The 20,272-nt window shown below is 38.6% G+C and overlaps 1 protein-coding gene across 2 annotated transcripts in view; it reads right to left on the bottom strand.

The window, feature by feature from the left end:
* Nucleotides 1–1,105: 1,105 nt before the first annotated feature.
* The window catches only part of PAFAH1B1 (platelet activating factor acetylhydrolase 1b regulatory subunit 1), a 20,155-nt gene continuing 988 nt past the window's right edge, over nucleotides 1,106–20,272 (bottom strand). Inside the window, exons 2-10 of one of the 2 annotated variants that reach the window (XM_035889334.1) lie at nucleotides 18,185–18,269; nucleotides 14,783–14,857; nucleotides 13,550–13,756; nucleotides 11,450–11,618; nucleotides 9,053–9,155; nucleotides 7,986–8,214; nucleotides 6,380–6,481; nucleotides 5,606–5,762; nucleotides 1,106–3,941 (exon numbers count right to left, since the gene is read on the bottom strand). In XM_035889334.1, the coding sequence (XP_035745227.1) occupies nucleotides 3,868–3,941; nucleotides 5,606–5,762; nucleotides 6,380–6,481; nucleotides 7,986–8,214; nucleotides 9,053–9,155; nucleotides 11,450–11,618; nucleotides 13,550–13,756; nucleotides 14,783–14,857; nucleotides 18,185–18,269 (1,201 nt within the window). In that variant the 3' untranslated portion in view covers nucleotides 1,106–3,867. Of the gene's footprint in view, nucleotides 3,942–5,605; nucleotides 5,763–6,379; nucleotides 6,482–7,985; nucleotides 8,215–9,052; nucleotides 9,156–11,449; nucleotides 11,619–13,549; nucleotides 13,757–14,782; nucleotides 14,858–17,448; nucleotides 17,745–18,184; nucleotides 18,270–20,272 lie in introns of those variants that run through there. The other variant, XM_035889340.1, reaches the window with a different exon arrangement.

The raw sequence follows: 20,272 nt of genomic DNA, 5'->3' as shown, positions 1-20,272 counted from the left end.
CGAATCCCGCCCCGCCGGCCAGCCGAACCTTTGGCTGCTCCAACCTGACCAATTGCCTTGACACGCTTCACCGTTTAAACCAAAACCCGGTAAAAGGCAGGTGGGGAGCAAAGTCCGGAGGGTGCAACACCAATAGCTTTTTTCAAAATAGTTTTAATTCTTGCATCCAAAGAAACAAAACCACATCTAGTTTTATATGCATTTAATAGTTTACCAATTGGTACAATAAGATTTTTTTAATATGCAGAAAACATGAATAAATTTTGTTTTACACAGTCTGAGAGCAACAAATCTTACTGTAAAACACAGAGCAGTATTATATACATTCCTTTACTGATTTCTCTTTTAAGTTGTGTCAATAGCTTCAGGTAACTCCTACAGCCTGGGAGCTGTTGTCTCCGATTGCAACCTCTAACATCGTTCTTATGAAAAAAATTGGACGTTTGCCTTCATGTCAATGTCAGGATCGACTTCTAAAACGTGAAGATTTCGCTAACTCCTCTTCCGCATGAGCTCGGGGAAGCCTGAGGGAGGGGCAGGACAGGGAAGCAGCTACTTACAGGACACAGTGGAAAGATAAAAAGGCCAGTTAAACCCAGTCGCGACTTGCGAATCCCACTCGGCCCCCCCGCTCCCAACCTTCACCCCTACCAGTTTGTTTTACGCGCGGATTCTTGCTAGAAGGCTCTGGGTACTGACGGTACAGCCGGACAGCGAACAACTCGTTCTAAGTGCGCTTCTCCTTCACTCAACGCAGCAGGGTTTTTTTTAATATTCAAATCATTAAAAGGATTATCAAGCCACCACTGTCTACAAAAACAAAAGGATCATCTTTTCCTTTTAAATAGCTTCCACGCCAGTCAAAAGCTATTTAAGAGCGGAATTACCAGGCAGCTCACCAAGAACAGAAGCAGGGTACTGACAGCACGGGGAGAGGGGCCTGGGGGGGCTGCAGCCAAAGCCTCCCCAACACTACAGCGCTCCGCAGCCCTGGACAACTCGCTAGCAACTAGGGGGGTTGGTTTTTTTTTTTTTTCTTTCTTTCTTTTTAATTGGTGCCCCGGGCACATCATTGGTCACACCATACACAAAAGCAGGACGGGTATTTTTTTTAATCTTCTAAAGTGCAAGATGCTATAAAACACCAACTCCCAGATTATGCCTAAGCCACTTTTCCGAATGCAGCCCAGACACCCCGGGCACGTCACGGCAGCGCAGCACCGGAACGGCTGGCGGGTTCCGAGCCCAAAGGCCTGCAGTGGCTGTTCAGTAACAGTCTACCCATCGGTGGTTTTGAAGCGATGCCCATTTTAAGTAAGGACAGTGACAAAGCAGCAGTGAACCTCTTAAACCCGCCAATGAACTCATTTTGGAATCCCAAACCAGTAACCTCACTCATTACCACAGGAAAGGCACAGGATTAGCTGGCAGAAAACCTCACAGAGTGGAAGCAGCCCACCACGCTGCGGTATCACGGAGCGACACTGCAGGAACCCCTCAAACACCCAACTCCTGTGTCGCGGCCTTCGCCTTTTTGTCTCAACAGGGCTTTAACTTTTGGTCCCTTCAGGACCATCCCTGAGATTATTCACTGCTTACTAAAGGAGAAGGTTGCAAACTGCCTTGCAGAAGGACATAGCAGAGCCCTTCACCCAAAGAATTTAGTGCTGCTCACACAACTTTAGTTGTTTGTCCTTGTAACTAGTCGTACGCTAAGGGGAAAAAAATGCAGTAGACAACTTCCACTTAATAGGTACCTTTAATTTCTCATTCATGTTCATGAATTATGTACATGAGTGTGGTTTACTTTATACTTAAATAAAGTTTATAGGTCCTATCAGGAATTAAACAGATTTATTACTTTACAGTTGCAGATGCACTGAGGAGATTTAAGATGCACTACTTGTGTATCTGGAATTCTCAAATAGGACAAAAAAGCAGCAAATTTTTCCAGTCCAAGCAGCTAACAAACAAAAAAAAATACTTTATTTGTGCATGCTTAACTGCAGAAACACACACTGAAAATTACATAAACCACTGGATTTAAGAGATTAGCCTGAATCTTAAACTGGCTCCGAAATACCCCCACATCAGAACTCCGTCTCCTCCACCCCGTCCCAGAGGCAAGCCCGCGCCAGGACCCAATACCGAAACCCATCCCCTTGGCGCAGGATGGATCCTTCTGCGGGTGACGGCAGGAAAGGAACCACCGCGCCCCGCACCGCTTTAGTGTGGACACCCTCCAGCCAACCCTATGTTGGTCAAGGATTCTTATTTTTAAAAGGGACAGTTTTAAAAGCCATGTATTAAAGAAAAATGAATAAAATGAAGCACAAATTCACCTGTTAAAACATCAGACTGGTACTTCATTATACTGTAAATTTTAAAGTGGATTTTTAAAAAGACCTGGTTAGTTTGATAAGTATTGTAATTCTTAGTTATCTACAATGGAATTTGTCACAAAAATGCTGATTAAAATACTACTTTATAATATTTTCATTCACTTCAGATCAAAATATGTAACTCCTGGGATATGTAAATTAAAAATTGTATACACCAAGCAACATAAATACTAATAACCAAGCTGGGCTAGTTTTGCTGATCAGATTTGGTTTTGTTTTCTGTTCACTTGATAGCATCATTCCCACGGATGGGCTTTTGTTTTGTTGATGGTGTTTTGTTTTTCTTGTAGAAGCCTGTATTGATCTGTATCTGCCGCTATAATCTGATTCTCAAGGTATTTAGTGCTTTCTTTAAAGCACCTCAATACTGTATCCCAAGGTATTTCTCCATACGCAAACCACGGTACGTTTTAATCCAAGCCACATTGTCTTGTCAAGGTAAGTTTAACCTCATTTTCAAAAGGGTTTCCAAGGAGGCACTAATGAAACCTTTGTATACCCCAACCTCCTGCAAGCGAGTCAGAGGGACGCGTACTCTGCTACTGGTGTGTAGTAGGAATTGCACATCTCTAACAAACATTGAAAGCAAACAGCAAGTTGTACCATGGCGGTCATTTGGGAGATGAAGCTCTAGTGGAAATTAGATCACTAAATTCTAGTGGGATGGACAACTCCTCCTGGAAGTTTGTCTAGCATTAAAAAAAAAAAAAAAAAACCCAACAACAAAAGAAACCATTTAAACTTAGTTTAACAGCACAGCTTAACCATTGAATGACCAAATAAAAAATAAATACATTTATCACATCAGCTGCTACTAAGATTTGTTGTCTTATTTCAGGTTTACAGTTAGTTATATAAATATACCAACCCTTGCGTGATAGGAGGCCAAAACAAGTGTATTCTGTTGATTTGGCAAATGTTTCATGACAAATATTCCAGAGTTTAATTAATTTCCATTAATTACATATAAGGTTCAGAAGATTCTGAATTGCAGCCTTATTATCTAGTATTCTTAGAGAAGATTTATTAAGCACACTTAAGTGATGTTACATAGATACACATTTCTGAAAGAGCCCTACAAAACTTTTCCCAAATGAGGTCACCAATTCAGGCACCAACAGACAGCAGAAAGAAAAACAGGTATAATTATCCGACATAGAACGACACTGTCAACTATTCAGTTAAGTGCCCTATTTCAATTATCCAACTTCTGCCTTCTTAGGTCTGATGTGACCAATGCCAGCCCATGTTCTTAAACCTATGGTACTTCTAGACAACGTATGTAAATTTACAGTATACAATTTGGATTCACCATGCATGAATACTTTGTGTGTAACATTTAATAAGCTCAATCTACATCCAGAATAATTTACATGAAAGGACAATATTTATTTAAACAGAGCTCAATGGGTAACCATGGTATCTGAGTGCATCCAGAGGAAAAAGGGGTCAAATGTGAATTCAATCAACGGCACTCCCACACTTTTACTGTTTGATCTACACTTCCAGTAACCACATACGGTGCCGTCTTGTGGAAATCTGTGAGGAAAGAAAAGCTTATGTTAAGAATGAATCCAAAACTTCCCTATTTTCCACTTTCACTGAATGTCATTACTTTTTTGAAAAAATGGTACCAGCTCAAAGGCTAACTTTCAAAGCTCATCACATCTGTAGTTCTGAAGGCAAATTCTCTTGTGCTACAATCTTGTAAAGCGTGAAAACCTACTTTCAGTTCAGTCATACAGCTTTTGTGGAAAAGAAACCCAGATAAAGTTATGAGAGAGGAGTCTCGAACTGATAAAACCCTTGAATACTACCAGAGGACGGAACTTCATGTATTTACATAGGAGATACTCAAGAATCAGAAGTCAAGAAACTTGACTTTTTCTTTTTGCTGTGAGCTAGTATTTAAAGAATGCGAAGTGTGCTGTCTCTCAGGAGATCCCAAAATATTTCATATATACAAACAAATTTTGGACTGGGTCAGCAGATAGCACTGAGAAGTTTAACCAAGAGGAATCGAAGAGCCCCACTGCGCAGAAACCCTGCATTTCCACAGATGTGCAAGTTTGATTAGGAAACCTTAGCAGCCAATTCTGGGTCCACTGCTAACCTGACTCGCACAGCTTTACTGAAGCAGCTATAAACTGCCAGAGGAATACAGAAGATTCCAGCGTAAAGCTAGCTTTGTTGAGCAGGGAGGGGTTTGTTTGTTTTGGTTTTGCCAGGGCAGGGGGGAACTACCATCTACCAAGATCTGGTAATACTACCCAGGAATGCACAGGAATTCAAAGTATATTTTTTCTGGCCATTTTGCTCCCATCCCTTTTTTCTTTGCTGGGCAAGCATTTACAACACAGCACTCCCCAAATGCCTACATACTCAGTGGTGAAAGGTTCCAGAACACCCTGGCAGTTAACGTCTTTGTCCAGCGTGCAACACTGGCAACAGAAGTGGAAAAATCCACCACACTCAAAATTCGTATCTGTCCTTATTTGATTAAAATACACATAGCACAAAACTTCACTGGAATCCAAAACATGAATGCCTAGCTCAGTGCTCAACTTCAGCTGGTGAAGATGTAGTAAAATCTGTATTTCTGGCTCTGTACTTTGCAGTAAGCGCTGTAGAACAATACATACCCAAAGAGGTAACAAAGTGTTCGTGCGCATTGAGGGTTTTCATGCATCGTTTGTTCTTGAAGTCCCAGACACGTAGAGTCTTGTCATCAGCACAGCTCAAAATAAATTTTCCCCCAGAATGGAACAGAACGCCACGTACCCAGTTATCATGGCCCACCTTGTGCATAAGGAGAAGTCAGTGAGAAGGTGCATGTTATGCCCAGGAATTCAAAGTATATTTTTTCTGGCCATTTTGCTCCCATCCCTTTTTTCTTTGCTGGGCAAGCATTTACAACACAGCACTCCCCAAATGCCTACATACTCAGTGGTGAAAGGTTCCAGAACACCCTGGCAGTTAACGTCTTTGTCCAGCGTGCAACACTGGCAACAGAAGTGGAAAAATCCACCACACTCAAAATTCGTATCTGTCCTTATTTGATTAAAATACACATAGCACAAAACTTCACTGGAATCCAAAACATGAATGCCTAGCTCAGTGCTCAACTTCAGCTGGTGAAGATGTAGTAAAATCTGTATTTCTGGCTCTGTACTTTGCAGTAAGCGCTGTAGAACAATACATACCCAAAGAGGTAACAAAGTGTTCGTGCGCATTGAGGGTTTTCATGCATCGTTTGTTCTTGAAGTCCCAGACACGTAGAGTCTTGTCATCAGCACAGCTCAAAATAAATTTTCCCCCAGAATGGAACAGAACGCCACGTACCCAGTTATCATGGCCCACCTTGTGCATAAGGAGAAGTCAGTGAGAAGGTGCATGTTTAAGGTGAAACATGCTACAGTTTATGCTATGGCAAACTGAGCGACTCCTGGCCCTGTCGCTGCAAGGGATAGCATTTACCTTTCTAAAACCTATTAGAACTCAGAGTTTATCTTCAGTTTCTATTATTACATCTGTATCAGCACTACCAACAATGTGAGTTCCTGTCCTTGAAGGCAAACAAACAGAAGCCCTCATGTGATCTGCACTGATTCTGCTCCCCACCTCCAGCACCAACATCGGTCCAGCCTGAGTACAGGCTGGAAAACAGCAGCCCACAAATGCACTGAAAGAACATGACATTTTACAGGCAGCCAAATTCAGATGATTATCGGCATTTCTGTAGACAAACTAAGCTACTCATCACAAACTCCTGCATTTGTACTATGTACTTTGAGATTCTTAGTATTTCTTAGCAATGACAAGATTGGAAATATCTAGCCATTAAAGCTATTGCCAGTGTTTGTCTTATTTCAGTAATTCTGGCTTGTCTTGAAAACACACACGTAAGACAAGTCATTCCATTAGAACTGGTTTTACATATGCAGCTATGACCACCAGAAAAACACCAATGGACTTACAAGTGTCATAAGGCACATGCCAGTGCTAATGTCCCACATCTTAATGGTCTTGTCTCTGGATCCAGACAGCAGAAAAGGCCCAGGCTTGCCACTCTTCTTAGTCTACAGAAAATTATGTTTTAAGTTATGGAATATATGGGGCAGAAGGGGAATGAGGGAAGAAGCAGATCCCTTCTGAGCGCTAGTTCTTAGTAGCAAAATTAGATCTTACGACAGCTTACAGCTAATAAATGCACAATGCCAAAGCTGAGAGTCGCAGGCATTTTGTTGCTAACACTAGGAGAAATAAACAAAAAAGAAAGGAATTAAACAATCTGTTAAAAGAAACAGCTCTATGTCCTGCTGATGCACCAAGCCAAATATTACTTTGAATCCACACTTGCCTACCGCAAGACATCCTCTGTTAATAGTAGACACAGTTCAAGTGGAGTGAGACATCTCAGGACAAAAGGGTACGAAGTTCAGACATACCTTGGTGTTCTCATTCGTCATAAAAAGTAACGAAGCAAGCTTAAGAATTTTTGAGAAGTTCCTACTCTGAACTTATTGCTAATTGTAATCATGCAAAGTACGAGAGAAAGACTTAGTTCTCAGAACCTGAAGTGGTTTAACTGTGAAGTTAACATTAACTTGCTGCTCGCGCAAAGCTAAGCGCTAATGTGATGTATACAGCTGATCAGACCAGCAGAGGGCAGGGGAGACACCACTTCAGATGTTACCACTGCAGGAGGAAGTGAACATTTGGAATTTAGTCTTAATTACTTTTAATTAAAAAGATTATAAGGATCTTTTAAGGATGCAAGTAAAATGTGACCGAAATAATCTGTAAAATCCATCATTAGGCAAGTCCCCATCTTCAGTGTATCTACTTTTCCCCTCGGGTATTTGTGTCCTTTTTGAGGAAGAGGACAAGGCAGAAATGCTTGGGTTTTTTTTTTTTTTAACTGGAAACTGGGAGTTAATTTCTAGTTCATTTCTTCTACACTTTGTCATCCTTAAAAGAAAATTGTTGCTGACCTTTAGTAAGCCTTTCTTGAAGAAGATTAAGCAACCCAACCAGAGAAGATGTATCTACGATCACACAAATGGGGATTTATTTTTGTTAAAGAATGCTTTCTCATATCATTAACTTTGTACACCAGGACATAGCGGTCAAAGCTTAACTCCAGCGCAATACACCCAAGGCAGCTTCATTTCTGCATTCCTGACTCGCTACTTCCCCCCACACCTTTCAACTGCTGAGCATCCTTATCATCTTCACGTTATGCCAGATAAGCTGCCTTCCACATTTCTTTGCTGAAACACGTGAAAGCAGCTGCAGTCTCAACCTTCTCAGAAATAGAGCATCTCACCAAAGTTCACTTCCATTAGTGCAAAGCTAGGTCCTACTGTTAAAAAACACAAAAGCACAGAGCCTATGAAGCCAAGATGGGGGATTAACAGTACACCAAGTATACTCAGCAAAAAATATTCATACACCTGCTACATGTGCCAAGCACTTTGAGAACAAAGCTCAGTTGTTGTAAGTACTATCCAGCAAGTTCTATATAGAGCATAGTCAAAAACCTTACTGTATGTCCTTATTTATTAGCAGGGGAAACATTACCTCTGATCCCGTAGCTTCTGATATGGTGGAGTACGAGCTCTCAGGAGCCCAGGAAATGCATTCTACCACATGCTCATGTTCTCGGAGCTCAGCTTTGCATTCCTTTGTTGCTACCACCCAAACACGCACTGTCTGGTCATTAGAACAACTGGCAATTAAGGTGCCATCCTGGTTAGGCCGAACCATGCGCACCCATTCTCTGTGACCCATGAAAGTCTTCACACAGTAACTGTTCAAAAAAGAGAAATAGAGCATGACTCAATTAACATTGCAATAAAACCATGGCACATGCCTTTGAAATTTAAGGACGCTTGACCTAGTCTTAGAAGCGAAGATACAGTATTTTAGCATGCACGTGTCCCTCCTGGATGATGATGTACAAGGCCATAAAGCAGTTGATGGATAGGAAGTTGACATGAGAAAGAAGCGACAGCTAAGAACTGGCAAACCCTTGTTAAGGTAGAAGGCTGGAAGCTTGGGGAAATAAAAAGGAAGTTGACATGACAGCTTGCATTAAATAGGTATTTTAAGAACAAGTAGAGGTTTACAGGTCATTCAGATAGCCTTCACCTATCACTTTAGCAAATGGATGGATTAAAGAGACAACTGATGAATGAAACAGTAAGGCAAAAAGCCCCTAAGCAACAACAAACAAAAACCCTCACACCCAAAAAACCCAACCCCAATACAAAACAAAAGGGGAGGAGACAGCTTGATCTGTGTCAAGAAAGGTAACAGATTTCTCCTCCCTCCTCTCATGCTCCCTTTAAACTTGTGGTTAACCACTAAATTTATACACCTACCTGATCCTGAGTTACGGTGTTCTACCCTCACAGCTCCCAGAAAGATACAGCCAGTTAGTTTTAATTAGTCGCTACTAAACCCTAAACCCCTGTACTTAATGATTTAAGGCAGAATGCTTAAGTGAATTACTCTAAAGGGCACAATATCATACCTCAATTCAAATAATGTTTGCTGACATTCAAGATTTATGTGGCCCATTTCCCATACACAGTGGTTTATGCTTCTTTTGTTATGTGCTGATGTTTAGCCAGAAGTGCACTTACCCTGTTTGGACTTCCCACATTTTGATAGTTTTATCCCTTGAAGCAGAAACTATATGATCTCCATTGGGCATGATGGCTACTGAAGAAACATTATGATCATGACCTAAAACCAAAATAGAATCTTTATTAAGTGGTACTGTAATAGCTTCTACAGAGCACACAGGACTTGCTATTCATTTATCTTGGGCAAGCAGCTACAGCAGCAGTACATGTTTTATGGAATAATCTTTACATGTAAACTTGAGGTTTTAAGAGATAGTAATTTATATTTTTAGAATCCACACAGTCCAGACATTGAATACCTTTAAAACTGTTTCCAAAATTTCTTTAAGATGTTTTAAAACCAGACCCTCACCGCTGCAAGCAACACTTCTACACAGTTACAAAAGCCAGGAGTTTAGAAGAGAGAGCTGCTACTGTAACTGTCTTTAAAATTATCAGTTGGATCTGATTGCAGTATGCTGATGCACTATGCAGAAGAGGTTTAAAAGGAGAACAGGTCTTTGGTGAGAAACATGCCCAACCTCACTGCCGAAGCTTGATGCTAAAAGACTGCATGTTTCCAGACATCTGATACTAGGTTTTAATAAAATGCTGCACTGCATTGACTCAAGAACGAACCAACTGCATACACATGACGGCACCTCTACTACTGCTGAGAGATCTGACAGGAAGATGATCAGCCAAGTCAGGAAGAAGCATCTGGATCATTTCCTTAACACAAACTCCTTATGACCTCGTGTATGCGGTTTCAGCTCTTGACTTTACTCATCCCACAAGCAAGGGGACTTGACATACAAAGGGAGGTAACACACTCTGTAAAGACTGTTTGTTTCCAGTTTTACAAAAAATTGGAACTTAAGCTTCCCAAAGTGGCAAACATTAGAATTAACTGCTTTGAAATTTTAGTACTACCCAGAACAAGCTGTTAGGTAGGCGTTTTTTGGTTGGTTGGGTTTTTTTTGGTTGGTTGGTTTGTTTTTTTACAAATCCAGTGTACAAGCTTGACTATAACAGTTGTATATAATTCATGCACTTGTCTTGAAGCACTACAATTGCGCCTATTTAAGTTGTCAGGATTAGAAATTAATCTTCTGAGATTTGTAGTTTAGAGTATATATAATTTCTCAACAGATTAGAGGCATTAAACAGCTTCCTTTTTTTCATCTGGAGATCTGGTGCTCTTTTTTCCAGAGAGTTATAGCCAGTTTAGTTCACTAGTAAGTTACTTTTTCTTCTTTTATTGGCAGCTGCATTGCATCTTGCAAGCCATGCACCTACGATGTACAACTTCACAATTTTCATTTCCATTTTTTCCACCAAGAACTTAGAGCCCCTGGTGAACTCCTACTAAAAAGCAATCACACCAGCGATCAGATATCTGAAGTGTCAGAGAATACCAGTTTCAGTGCGAGTATGGTACTTTGTTAACTCCTCACTGAAAATATTTATTTCTTTTTCCTTGAAATTGACTTAAAGGGATGTAACTGGCATGAAGCTAGCTCACCCACCCTCATGTTACAACATCCAGTTCATAAAAATACACATACCACAGGTGTGTTCATATAGAAACCTTTAAAGACCAAAAAACCCTGCTCTGTAGCACTACTTTATTTCCTTGCTATCAGCCAGCTGCAACATCTGTTCTTGCTCTACAGTACTGTTCTGTGGCATTTAAAGAGCTGTATGCATAAAAGTCAACAGCTTTGTTTTCTTTGGCATATATGTGTGTGTGTTTATTTTCCTAAGTCTCAAACATTCTATATTCTTACTCACCACTTCCACAAGAAGATATAAAAGCAAGACAAGCAGCAGCATAAAAACACTTTTACATCAAGACTGTGAAATAAATAGCTGCTGTCAGTATTGGAAACCTTACAGTTGTGGTTGTTTTGCTTCTCCATTTTTTCCTATGGCTCTTGAGCCTAATGCTAAAGGCATGTTCCCTTGAAATCAGAAGAACGTGAAAGCAGAAGCCTGCACAGTATGTACAGAACACCTTTTGCACTAATTGCTTCCTCCCTTGAAGCAGTACATCAGGGAAATAGAGGGGTGAAGAAGGTGATTTTTTACTGATTTCAAGGCAGAGTTTTGTTTTCTAGTAAGCATTTAATTTTTAGTGCTAAGCCCCTCTAACTGCCATTTCATTTCAATACCATTATGGGATGCTTCCCACAGCATCATGCATAGCAGATTTGAGATGCTATTTCATTTCAAGGACACTAAACATATACCTTATTTACAGAGCACTCAAGGCATCAAAATATCCCCCTCTCTTTTGGACAATACTCTGGTTTATAACCCCTCTCTACATCAGCAGTTTTCCTGGATTAAAAAAAAAAAAAAAAAAAAAGTCTTTTCACTTTACAGACTAAATCAATTCCCTTTATACCTTACCATGCATAGTTCTGATGCATTCAAAGCCCTGGAAATCCCATAGCTTAATGGTCATATCAGCAGAACAGGAGGCCAATAGTTTGCCAGTGTGGTCAAAGGAAATATCTTGCACAGAGTCTGTATGCCCCTTAAGGGTTCGTTCAAAGTCTCCCGTCTCATAATCCCACACCTGACAAGTGAACAGAAAATCTGTTAACAGCAACCTATTACTCTTTGTATTCTCCAGCCTTACATTTGCACTCTGCAGGCCAGTCTGGCACCTTACTCAATGATTAATTGAGCAAGAGAAAGTAAGACAGCCCTAAAAAGCCTAACAGCATAGAAAAATAAACATTATTTTTAGATGATTGTTACTTATAAATTAACTGAATTCATGCATCTTGAAAACTGTTTTTGAGCTAACTTAAAGCATTATAAACACAGCAGGAAAATAAGTTCCATTGTAGCTAAAAGTCTTAACACCCTATACCCTTAAAAATAAAGATGATCCATTTAGAAAACATTGACAGAACAAATGCACTTTGTAAAGACTGTTTTTTTCTCCATCCCTTTGCAATCCAGCAATCCTAAATCCAGCAGTACCCCTCGCCCCTTTTCCAACCATTACTGTGGCTCCAGAATTTACTTGCTGCTTCAGAACCAAATAACAAATATTCTGCGTACTGAAGAGCAACATTCAGAAAGCACCGGTTTAGGGATAATAATCCAAACCCCTCTGAAGAGTCTGATATGCATACATTAGTAGATTACAGAATTTATAAGAGATTACATAAACATTTGCAGTTAATAACTGCAAGATAGCGTGAAGTCCCCATTCTCACCTCCTAATTAAGTCAGTCCTCTATCATCTAACCGCAAACAAAAGCCTTTGAAACAAAACAAGCTCCTACAGATTTTGTGTCTCAAGCACAAAATTAGACATTTCATTTTAAATTATATCCTAAACAAAAAAAACCAAAACAAAACAAACCAGAACAACAAAAAAAACCCCACCAAAACACACCCAACAATAAAATCCATCACCCAAATAGACTGCAATCACTGGGAATGCAACAGTCATAAATTAAGCTATACAACTTGACTTTAAGAATAAGGAAGTTCAGCCAGTGTATCCATAAGAGGGAGCAAACTCAAAGCTAATTAGGCTCCTCGATAACATCTAACAAACACAGAGCTGTCACTGTTTCAAGCTGGCCCTGTCTGCTTGAAAAAAAGACCAAACCAACACCTGTCCTCTATGTTGAAGTCAGCTGCAGAAACAAGAACAGGTTAAAGCTTTTCTTGAACAAGGTATGGTTGACATTTTTTATTTTAATCTTCTCCAACAGGTAACTGCCATTAGAACAACTTGCATTTTTGAGCAGGCTGTTTAACGTGCTACTCAACATTTTTCAAAAAGCTCTTTTCCAAATAGTTTTCAAAACAGCACAGAACAATGAGAAGTGTCCTTTATCGGGATAATTCCCTTAAACTGTGACGTTCGAACAACAACAAAATGCACAATCATGTCTTTATTGGATGCTAAAATGAGAAACTACTTGCCTACTACAACAAATCTCTTCACACCACTGTACACTGCAATAAAGGCTTATGAAGACCATTTAAAGTTACTGAAGTCATGGGGACTTCACAGGACTTGCGTGTCCCATTTAAAATAAATGGGAAGAACTGATTTTCAGTTAAGAATACAGCTGCATAACCACTTTAACTCAGCTTTAAAAATAATCACTTTAGATGACTTGAGGCAACTGTCTTCCTCCCTCTCATCTTGACACTATACGCTATGCCACTCCTCCTCCACTGAGCAGTCAAAATGCGTTCTTCCCCACTGATCCTTTATCTATTTCTTCAATGTCTAAATCCACATTAGCTTAATTGTTTTTTCCTCAAGTCAAAGGATAGTAAAGTACTCTTGAAGATACTAATTGGACCAGCATAAAACTAACATTTGTAGATTACATAGGACATCGTAATAGAAAGAACTGTCCCTACCGAAGCTAAAGCAGAATCTGAAACAATCATACTTCCAGTTTGAAGTACTGATGTTACATATTACATGTCCTGACTCGCTTAGTTTAATTTTCTGGAGCAAACACGTACCTTTATTGTGGCATCCTCTGAAGCAGAAACCATAACACTGAAAACTGGATGGAAAATTACTCGAGTGACAGGACTCCTGTGTCCACTCAACGCATACTTCTCTGGAGGACGAGGAATCCACTCTTTAGGGTCTCGTTTCTGACCAAGAGGTCCACCTGATGTAAATTCTTCCTTAGCTTCATTCAGCTTTGATTCTAATTCCATTACCTAAGTTTATGAATTATAGAAGAGACCATTCATTTCTAGTTTTATACCAAGATTCACCTTCATTCATTAATAATCCAAATACCAACTGGCTCCCAAACTCATAGTAAAGCAAAGACTGCATGGACCCGAACTGATTACCAACATTCAATATAGTGTTGGTACTTCTAAAAATCAAGCCTAAGTTTATAATTTATTGTTTATTCTTTAATAATTTAATCATTAATCATTTATTCTCCAACTTCCCAAATATTTTGACAGGAAAAAACCTACAAAATCACATTCACTCAAATACTGTACAAATACATTTGAGCTACTATTTTGACAAACTATTGAAGGAGGCTGTGTTAACAAAAAGGAATGCTGCTACTGCAATAATTTTCTGTATCCCTGTGGCAGCACGCATGTTAACCAACAGCAGAGAAACTGAAGGTGTAATCAAATCCTAGATATATTAACCTTTACAATAGATAGGTCTTTATTGTTAGCACAGTTTTAGGGTTTTTTTAAGCTTTTAATACACTCTAAACCATTGAAGCATTACTAAAAAGTGTTTTTTACTGTCCACTTGCAGTAGAATCACTTGCTCTAACACACTGGAGTTAATGGTTTCTTCCCTTTAATGTAATGGCCAAAGACAACTGGCAGCACAGGTTTTTTACCTTCTTTCTAAACCAGTTAAGCCTTCTGGAGACAGCTATTCAATCTCTCCACTCACAAACTGCCTTAAGGCACCTCTTTCATTTCCAGCTTCAGAAATTGCACATGCAATCCATAAATTGAAGTCAAGAAATTTTTATAAAGAAACTGAGATGATGCCTCTGCTAGCCCAGAGATAGACAAAACATTTTCTACAACATGGACTTAGCTATTTTCCCTACTCAAGTCCTCAAAATTCATCTTTGAGGCATCACCTTCTAAACCTTGCATTTGTCTGACAAGGAAAATACGTAACATTCTGTCCAGTGATGAATGTTTGATTTCAGTCATAGCTTTTTATACAAATAAATCCATCAGACCTCTATTTACCTTCTTTTGTAATCTTATAACAGATGTCCATTTTTTTTCCAGAAGTCCAGCATACTTCTTATCTAACTCTTCATTCTGAGGAGAAGCATTTAAATAAATTAATAAATCCTAGTTCTAAAGCCTGTGTTTCTTCAAAGGCAACAGAAACAGCTCATTTTAATACCATCTCGACCACAGAAATTCAAGCAAAAGACTATCATCAGTTTTACTAGTTAAACAGAACAACCACACTTCAAATTATAATAGCTACAAATTTACATACACAGAAGAGACCAAAACATTTTAAAATACAATTTTTAATTAAAATACTGCAGAGTACAGATTAATGATGTTAGATTCTGCAAATAAAATCAAAAAACTAAGACTAAGTTGTTACCTACGCTGTTTTCTGTCTTCATTACTTGAAAGCTTTTTAAGTGCTCTGCATATCTGAGAATGTTGTGTCATACCTGTCACAAGATTCCCTCCATCCCTCTGCCCAACTAAGTCTTATAAAAAACAACAGCAGGCAGCATGCATTGACTGCAAGGACCAAGATCTATAGAACTGGGAACTAGTTTCTCAAAGATAGCCTCCTTTTTCATGCCCACCAACTATGGCGTCAGGAACTAATGAACTCCTACCTTCAGAACTCAGACTCTGCTAGCACTGTTACTTGTTAGCACAACACACTTTTCCTCTCCTGGAAGCACACACTGTTGGAAAGCGGCAGCCAGCTATCAGAGTAGGATTACACATACCCTATCTCACTTGTAAACCAGTTAGCTCAAATGAACTCTGATTTTTTTTTTTAACTTGATTATAGTTAACCTGAAATCACCACCATAATCTTGCATTATTTTGTGCTACCTTCTCAGAGACAAGCTTTAAGTACACTCTCCCTGCATCTTCAGTAACTGAAGCAGAAAGCAGACTACTACACCTACCCCACTGAATACCACCTCAGCTACTGCAGAAATCAACACTGATTTTACAACTCTAATGAAACTTTAACAAAGAATAATATTCTTCCACTAAATATTTTTCTCCTTTGGACTCTAAGGAATAGCTGAGGAGCAACAATGAATAGCTGATGTTATTATAATGAGCCAGAGGATTACTCTTCTTTTTTTTTTTCCTCATACCTATTGACACAAGAAAGGGGAAGAAAAGCAACACAGAAAAACAATCATCATCAGAGGCACAGAAGAGTAATTAAATGCTGCACACTTTCTTTCCACGTACAAAATGACAATCTTGTACTAGAATAACTCTAAATTAGATTAACAAAGGCATGGGGAAAATAACAATGTCATGGCTTACTCCATAAAAGCTCTGAGGACTGGCTACCTCAGTCAGAGACCAGACATTAACCTACCACTTCTGGGGCACTTGTAAAAGGTGGAGTTATCTGCAGGAATAATCATTTAAAAAAATGAAATCCCTCTTTGTGGAACTACACCTGAATCCTTCTAATTTACTGAAATAATTTCTGCTTTTTTTTCGTCATTGTAGTATAGTTCTATCCAATTCAGATTTTCTTGCAAAAAAAGTCATGTGGAACTTCTAGCAACTGCATTTTCTATTTCCCTCAGGACCATCTAGCCTATTTAGATTGCCTTTTTAACCTTTGGGAAGAGAAGACTTAATTAGGTTGATAGATAAAGCAGATATGGGAATGGTATTAGGATTTTCAATTATAAGTATGGTATTGCAATTTGTAATTTCTACTTATTTATTAGATACTGGAAGGAGATTGGAGAAATGAAGTCAAACTTGAACCAAGCATTTTGGGGAAAAAAACAAAACAAAACAACCAAAAAAAACCCAACAATGCAAAATTTATAATGGAGAAAAGGCAAGGATTTATCAAAAGTCAGCACACAGAAGTTTACTACTCAATCCAGGTGTCTCCAGAGAAACTTAAACTTAGACAAAACGCACACCTCCTATGCTACTAAGTGGAAAGTTTAGAAGTTATACCAAGAATCATCTGTCACAAAGGCAAATCAACAGAATAAAGTTGCGAGAAATGACTGGTCTAAGTCACTAGCATCCGTACAGTCTAACAAAACAGTTTCTTAACAGAGCTGATCAACTGATATTGACAATTTAGGCTTGCCCTCCTACCATACAGTTAACCAACTGGTATGCAACAGTTTCAGGCAATGATTTAACTACTAACCCAATTCCAATCACAAAATAGACTTCTACCACTTGTTTTGTATGATAAAGGAGAGGACAACAGCAATCCTGTTTTGTCTTCCTGTTTCTTAAACATTACCCTGTGAAGTCAGCCTCCAAAGCTGCATAGTCTTATACCATTTCAAATCTGGTTACAAGAGAAGAGTCTTCAGTTTTCTAATTTTGTACTGCAGAAAGTTTATGCTTTTATGCAGAATTCCGTGATAAGAATAAGCACAGTTAAGGAAATGAGTTACAGGGAGGGATGAACACAACAGCAGGAAACAGAAATTAAACGTGTTAAAATAAGACACATTCTTTTGAGTATTAAGCACAGAACAGTTCAGTTTAGAAAGGACCTCCTGAGATCATGAAGTCCTGGTCAAAGCAAGGTCAGCTAGAGCAGACTGCCCAGGACTGTGGCCAGTGAGTTTTTGAATATCTCTAGGGACAGACTCCACAACCTCTCTGGGCAACCTATTCCAGTGTTCAATTGCTCTCACCATAAAAAAAAGTTTTCCATTATTTTCAGATGGAATTTCCTGTGTTTCAATTTCTGCCCGCTCGTTCTCGTCCTGTCACTAGCAGCACTGAAAGAGTCTAGCTCTGCCATCTTCACACTCTCCCATCAGATATTTATAAACAATAAGATCCCACTATGCCTCCTCTTCTCCAGGCTAAACAGTGCCAGCTCTCAGCCTCTCCCCATATGAGAGATGCTCTCGTCCTACATGAAGTTGCTGGAGTGAGTCCAGTGAAGGGCCACGTCTTTTTTTTTGTTTGGATTTTTGTTTGTTTGCTTTTATACCATCTTCTATCACTTTTTTTATACATTGACATTGCCTTTTGTTAGCTTTGTTTTCTAGCACATTTCATCTTGAAGTATCTAGGTCCTCTCAGGACCTGGATCCTTAAAAGGTCATTACAGGAAAAACTCAGCATTGTATAGATGAGTGGTAGCTAGGCAAAAAAAAAAAAAAAAAAAAAAGATTAAAGAACATGCCTAAGTTACTAGCTGAAGATAAAGGTAAGTTTTCCTCAGAAACTGCCACGTCATCAAATTATTATTTTTTAATTTTATGGCAAGGCAATAAGCTGTACGAGTTTATCACTTCCAGTTCTGAAACTACATGAGCTAATAGGTACATAATAGATACACATGTTCAGAATGGATGCATATGCCATAAAATTATTAACTTTTTACTTAAAATACAGATTAAGAATCTTGTTTGAACTCACCACATCTAACTCAGCTTCCTTTTTAAAAACCGAATAGGCCTCTTCATAGCCATTAGAACGAAGGTAATCTGCTATCGCTCGATTTCTAAAAAACAAAGAACAGTATCTTCAGCCACAATTCTGAATAAAAGAGCAGAAGAATTGATTCAGACTTTTATTTTTAAAAAAAGCACAATCAACATCTAAGTCTTCAATGCAGTACCACACCTAGGATTATAAGGTTTGTTAAAAGCCCAAGTAACTTTTATAAATACATTTGGTAAACAGATTTTGCTTCAGGATGTCAATAGCAGAATACACTTTTTATTTCAGGTTTGGTGAAGAGTAGGGGTTTTTTTTTTTCCTTTTACATTATCAAACACAGGAGTAGCATGAATATACTCATCAATATGTATAATACATAAAACCCATAGCAGATACAAAAGCGACAACCACATCTACATGTTGAAGCTGTGGCTTTAGCTCTGAAGGAAAACTATTTGGGGTTGAAGAGTTTAGGGTACAAAATTTTACTTCAGTTAAACTTGAATAAAATGCTCAGTTTAAGAGAACAAGTCTTAGCTTTGTTCTTCAGAATGATACAATAACTTTTATTTAGATTACAGGAAGGGACGCTGCCTGTGACCAAAATGTACAGTGCTTCAAGTTTTACATTATTCTTCAAAACACTCAGCACTTTGACACAAGATAATTACCAAATTGAACCTCTCTCTCAAGATAGCATCCATTTGTTTTGGACCTTCTCATAAAGTTTCAATATCATTCTAAGGCTTCAACAAGCCATCAGCACTTTTTGTTTAAGAGAACAAGACGAAGGAAACCCTGCATTTTCAAAGTTTACTTCAAATGGATAAATATTTTCAAGCCACACAACAAAGAAAGTTTGCTTAAGAGAAGTAGGCTCAATGTTCTGAACAGACTTAAGGGCAAAATTACTTTCAGTTGCTTTATCAGCCTCCAAAAGGAAGCCCAGCTTTGTTATTATCACTTACTTCCTTGGGAAGGGATGTGTGTGTATATATACACGTGTGGAGTGGGAGACATACACACACTAAAATATTTAAGTGAATTGACACACAGATACTTTTTAAAAACAAAAATATGAATGTCATCTACACAAGGCATTCAAGAGAAAATTTATACCCTTTGGCAGCTGAAGAAAGAAGCAATAATGACTTTTTGTTCTGAAAAGAATTTGCTCTTCACATGAAAATTCTTCCCATGGCTTGCACCACATTCTTTCCTACCTTTTACACATATTCAATCTCTCCTTGGACATTCAACTCTAAATAATTCAAGCTGGAATTTCAGATTTCTCCCTATAAACAACGTATGCTAATACAAAGTATTAGCCTCCTCATCAGACCTCGAGAGTAAATCCTAAGTCTCTGGTCATTTCCCATTTCCACTCATAACAGTTCATCACTTCCATCTGCCTATTAACGCATGTACTCTTTGAAGTTTTTGCCAGAAAAAAAATGAATTTAATTGAGAAGTGCTTAAAAAAAAAAATCGTAATCCCAAGTGTGTTTAAACCCCAGAGCTTCTCCAAATCTAATGAACAGTTGTAAAAATAAAAATTTGAAGATAGCTTCTATTCTACTTTAAGAAGTAGAACAACTGTATTTAAGTACATGAAATGAAAAAGTAAAACACATACAATATTTAATATAAAGGGGTTTGAATCATTACTGGAAAAGTGAAGAAGCTCTATGAAAAAAACCAGAGAGCTTACCATGGACAAGAGAGACGCCAAATGCTAAACAATACTTGGTCCATACTTTCAAAATGAATAGAAAACCAAAACCAAACCACAAACTCTATGTGAGTTTATGAAACTGGGTGTCATGCGATACATTGCCATCCTGATTGCTACCCACCACTCGCTCTATCATGATTTATTACAGAAGAGGAAAGCAAACTAAGGCATGGAACCTTAGGCTTATTCCTAGCCTTAAAATCTGGAAGGAATTCCATATCTGAAATGGAATTAAGATTGGGGGGGGGGGTTGGGGGGGCTTTTTTTTTGGGGGGGGTTTTTTTTTTTTTTTCTTGGGTTTTTTTTGCTTTTTTTTTTTTTTTTTAAAA

This window comes from Egretta garzetta, unplaced genomic scaffold, assembly GCF_000687185.1.
Source record: "Egretta garzetta isolate BGI_Z169 unplaced genomic scaffold, ASM68718v1 scaffold120, whole genome shotgun sequence".
Taxonomy (NCBI): Eukaryota; Metazoa; Chordata; class Aves; order Pelecaniformes; family Ardeidae; genus Egretta; species Egretta garzetta.
This window is presented reverse-complemented; position numbering and strand designations above follow the sequence as displayed.